Source organism: Talpa occidentalis, unplaced genomic scaffold, assembly GCF_014898055.3.
Source record: "Talpa occidentalis isolate TD23 unplaced genomic scaffold, MPIMG_talOcc4v2.1 talOcc4.8, whole genome shotgun sequence".
NCBI lineage: Eukaryota > Metazoa > Chordata > Mammalia > Eulipotyphla > Talpidae > Talpa > Talpa occidentalis.
The window spans coordinates 93,004,649-93,009,152 of record NW_023605194.1 but is presented as its reverse complement, the minus strand read 5'-3'; the positions used below and the strand labels follow the sequence as shown (position 1 = coordinate 93,009,152).

Sequence of the window (4,504 nt, the reverse complement as noted above, 5' to 3'; positions counted from 1 at the left end):
AGCATCTGTCCATCAGGGAGATTGGCCTTTAGTTTAGTTTATTGTTGTGTTGTCATTGTTTGTTTTTGGTATTTGTGTAATGTTTACCTCATACACGTGGATATTGGGACATATGTATTTGGACATATTCCTTCTTTCTCAATTCTGTGAAATAGCTTGAGCAGGATAGGTATTAGTTAATCCTTGAAAGTTTGGTAGAACTCACTTGTGATGCCATCTGGTCCTGGACTTTTTTTTTTTTATGATTTACCTATTTATGCATACAAGAACTGGGATGTAGGCCAGAAGTGCAGTGGGTGAGAGGATTCACCAGAGACAGAGTGGGGAACACAACAGGCAGATCTATTGAAATACACTGCTGAGGGGAGCAGCAGGTGAGACAGGAGAGGTCTGCTGTGCCATGTGGGTTAGCTCCCTGGCTGGGAATCCAACTCATGCCGCAGAGGCTGGCAATCGATTGATAGCACTGACACTTAACCCCTTGCACCACCAGGGAAACCCTGGACTTATATTTTTTTAAGGAGACTTTTGATTATTCTTATAATTAACATTTTTGTGATTAGTCTGTTCAGGTTTTCTATTTTTTCCCTATTCAGTCTTAGGTGGTTTTATAATTCTAAGAATTTGTCATTCTCATATAAGTTGTTGAACTGGTATGCATATAAATGTTTATAGTAATCTGTTATTACCTTGTGAATGTCTTCAGTGTCTGTTGTAACCTCTCTCTTTTTTTTCAATCCTACTTAATGAGTCGTCCCCCCCCCCCAGCTTTTTTTCTTAGTGATGCTAGCTAGAGATTTGTTTATTTTGTTTATTTTTTTCAAAGAACCAGCTTCTGGTTTCACTAAACTTTTGGGCTCTTTTTTATTTATATTTACTTGTGCTATAATTTTTTTTATTATTTCCTCCTTTTTACTGGCTTTGTATTTTCTCATTCATCTTTTTCTAGTACCTTGAGCTGAGAGACTTGAGGTCTGTTTGGCTTTTTATTGAGGCTCTTTCTTGATGTGGATTTTTCTTGTTGTCAGTCTGTGTTGCTATATACTTACCTCTTAGTACTGCTTTTGCTGCATCCTTTGTTTTCTGGAAGGCTGTGTCCTCACTGTCATTTCTCCTGAGGTATTTTTTGATTTCTTAGATTTCCTTGTTGATCCAGTGTTCTTTCAGTACTGTGTTTATAAGTCTGCATGATTAGATGCTTTTTCCTGCTTTTTAAAGTTGATTTCCAGTTTGATATCTTTATTTTCTGTGAAGATACTTCATATGATTTCAGTCTTCATGGAATTTGTTATTTGTCTTATGACCCAATATTTAGTCAAATGTGGAGAATATCCTATGTGCACCTGAAAAAAATGTGTATTCTAATTTTCTGGGTCCTATAGGTGTCTATTAGGTGCATATGGTATTATTCTTTTTTTAAACCTGTTATGTCCCTTTTTTATTTTGTCTCATTGATTAGTCCATTTGGTGAGAGTTGGGTATTGAAGTCTTATTCCACAAATGTGTTATTTCCAAGGTTTGTTTTCACTGTTGCCTAATGAATTTTGTTGCTCCTTCATTTGATAAGCATAATTTGATGAGTCTTATGTCCTCCTGATGTTTTGTTCCCTTAGTCATTATGTTGTGTCCATCCCTGTATCCTGTTAATGTTTTTAACTAGAAATCTATTTTTTATGATGCAATTATGGTGTCCTGACCTACTTTGGGTCCCATTAACTTGTAGGATTGTTTTCTAATTCTTTACCTTGAGCCTATGTTTATCTTTGGAGCTCAGGTAAATATCCTAGACACAGCAGAATATTGGTTTCTGTTTTCTAATCCAACCAGATATTCTTTTATTTGGTGAGTTTAGTCTGTTAACATTTAGAACAATTATTGGTAAATGAAAGGCTGTTGCTTCTATTTTGTCTTTAGTTTTGTGGTTGTCTTATTTCTTTTTTCAGGGGTGTGTGTGTGTGTGTGTATGTGTGTGTTTCTCCATTTACCTTAGGTATTAGAGTTCCTTTTAACAGTTATTGGAGGGAAGGGTCTAGTTTTTGCAAACAACTTCAGTTATTTATTTTTTCTGAGGAGCCCTTATTTCTGCCTCATATATAGTGAAGAACCTTGCGAAATAGAATATTCATGGTTGACAATTTTTATTTTGAACTTTTTCAATCATGTCTTTCTAGTCTCTCCTTGCCTGCAGTGTTTCTTCTGAGAAGTCTAATGTTAGCCTGATCTGGATTACTTTATTGGTTATTTGCTTCTTCCCTCTCACCAACTTCAATATTTTCTTTCTTAGCCTAGAACTCTAGGACGTTTCATCACTCATTTTGTTTAGGTACCCTGTTGTTTTTACTTCCTTGATTTATATATATATTTTTTTTTTCAAGTTTCAGATACATTTATTAATCAGTGTAAACCCCTACAGAATACACCAACATGATTTCGTGCATTTAGAGGGAAGTATTTCCTGGTTAAGTGGAAAATTGTGCGGACAGCTTCTGGAAGACCTTCATTTTAAGCAGCTTTATAGTGAAATATTTCATTTAGAAGTCTGGACCTTCTTTCTTCAGTTTGCTGTAATCTACATTCACTGAATAGAACTTGTATTGATCATTGGGACCCAATTTGTTCCAGGGTTCTGGGTTATTCTTTCTGTCCCAACTGACATCTGGATTGAACAAAGCCAGACGCATGACATAGAGCGCTGCGCCAGTACCTCCCGCTCCAATAAACACGAAGAGTGGGATCAAGCTAGGGTGCTTCCTGGCCTGATTGAAGATCTGGCGGAGCATGGCTGCGGGAGAGGCCTTGGGCCGGGAAGATGAGAACAAGCCTGCAAGGCCGATCGAAGTCACCGCTCCTAGTCAGTGCGGACCTGATTTATATATTTATTTTCTTTACCAGGAAGTTTTCTTTTATTATTTCTTTAAATGTGTTTTCTGTCCCTTTTTGTCTGCCTTCCACTTCTGGAATACCTGTTATTATTATACCGCCTTTCCACATAGTTTAAGATAGTTTATGAAGTGTTTCTTCTTTTTTTCTTACTTTATTTCTGTTTTTCTTCTTGTATCTTTCTTCTTTGTAAATTCCTATCCTCAAGTTCATTGATTTTCACTCTTCCATCTGTTTTATTCTACTTACATAGCTTGCTTGCTTTTCTTTTCTTCCTTCCTTCCTTCCTTCTTTCCTTCTTTCTTTCTTTCTAAAGGTTAACAAAAGGTTTATTTACAAGGGAAGGGTAGAAAAGAGGGAGATAAACAGGTTCTCTCAACCTTGATCCCAAATTGTTTCAATAGCAAATCTACTTTTAAACCATAGTACCTATTTTTGCATAAAATCACAGGGCAGAATAACTAAACAGCAATTTTAGCTGGCTTTGTTGGAATAATCCATAAAGGATCAGAGCGAACTCTTGACATCCAGTCCTTGTAGGCTTCAAGAACAAAGTTGGTCTTATCAGATTCCACCTGGGCTTCCTCTTCTCAAGGGTAGCAGGGCTTTTTCCAGGTTGTACAGTCCTCCCCATGGAGGCAGCTTCCTCACCTCCCTTGGAGGTCTCTGGAACCTATGGACAAAACAACAGGTTCTCCTCTTCTTGGTTCGGCTCTGTTTCAACTTCCTGGAAGATTCCATTCAACTTCCAATGGAATCTTCCATTTCAACTTCCTGGAAGATTCCATTCAGTGGAATCCATTGAATTCCATTGAATTCCATTCCATTCAAAGCCACACAATGACACTCATGTCCAATTGTTTTAGCTTAAGCAAACAAAATCTGTATACTTCCATAGCTTTCTATAGTGTTTTTCATCACCTCTTTTAATCTTTTTCCATCCAGGAACTCCTTTATTTCCTTCTTTAGAATGTCATTTCAATCTTCTGTTTGTTGATTTTGTTTCTCAGGACATCCATTTGTTTCTCTGAATTTTCTTGCATAACCTTAATCTGCTTTTCTGCACCATCTCTGAGTAGTTCGAATTTCTTTAGGATGGCCAACTTGAATTCTATCTCTGATAGTTGGATCAGATCATCTCTGTCTTTATGGTTGGCTTCTGGAGATATATTCTCTCACTGTGGTGTTATATTTCCTTTAAGACTTCTGGGGCCATTGGTTGTGTTATTTCATCTCCCCATTTTTGTTTTTTTTTCAGGACTCATTGCTATGGGTTTGACCTCTGCTAAGCATGTCTCCATCTCTCCCACACTGGACTGGGGCACTCACTGGGGGGCAGAGGTCATATTATTGGAAAGGACCCTCTGTAGCCAACATTGGGGCCTTCACTGAATCCCGAGGCATAAATAGGTGAGCCTAGGATAAGGATTTCTTCCAAGAAAGTGACTGCATATTTCTCTGATAGATGGGCCCCTGCATGGCTAGGACTGGGATATCCGCTGTCTTTCAAAGTTATGGTGGCTGGTTCCAGGGTCAGGGCACTTTCAAGAATGTGAATGAGGTTCACTGATGTTAGGCAAGACTGCATGCAGCCCAAACTGGTATGTGTGCCTGCTCTTCAGGC

The 4,504-nt window shown here is 38.0% G+C and overlaps 1 protein-coding gene across 1 annotated transcript; it reads right to left on the bottom strand.

Annotated features, from left to right (window-relative positions):
• Positions 1–2,373: 2,373 nt before the first annotated feature.
• LOC119233978 (cytochrome c oxidase subunit NDUFA4) lies at positions 2,374–2,857 on the bottom strand. Its single transcript, XM_037496716.2, has one exon. The coding sequence runs from the start codon at positions 2,778–2,780 to the stop codon at positions 2,532–2,534; it is 249 nt and encodes an 82-aa protein (XP_037352613.1). The 5' UTR covers positions 2,781–2,857; the 3' UTR covers positions 2,374–2,531.
• Between the last annotated feature and the right edge of the window lie 1,647 nt (positions 2,858–4,504).

Coding starts and splice junctions, on each gene's coding strand:
- LOC119233978 (XM_037496716.2), bottom strand. CDS start 2,780: ATGCTCCGCCAGATCTTCAATCAGGCCAGGAAGCACCCTAGCTTGATC.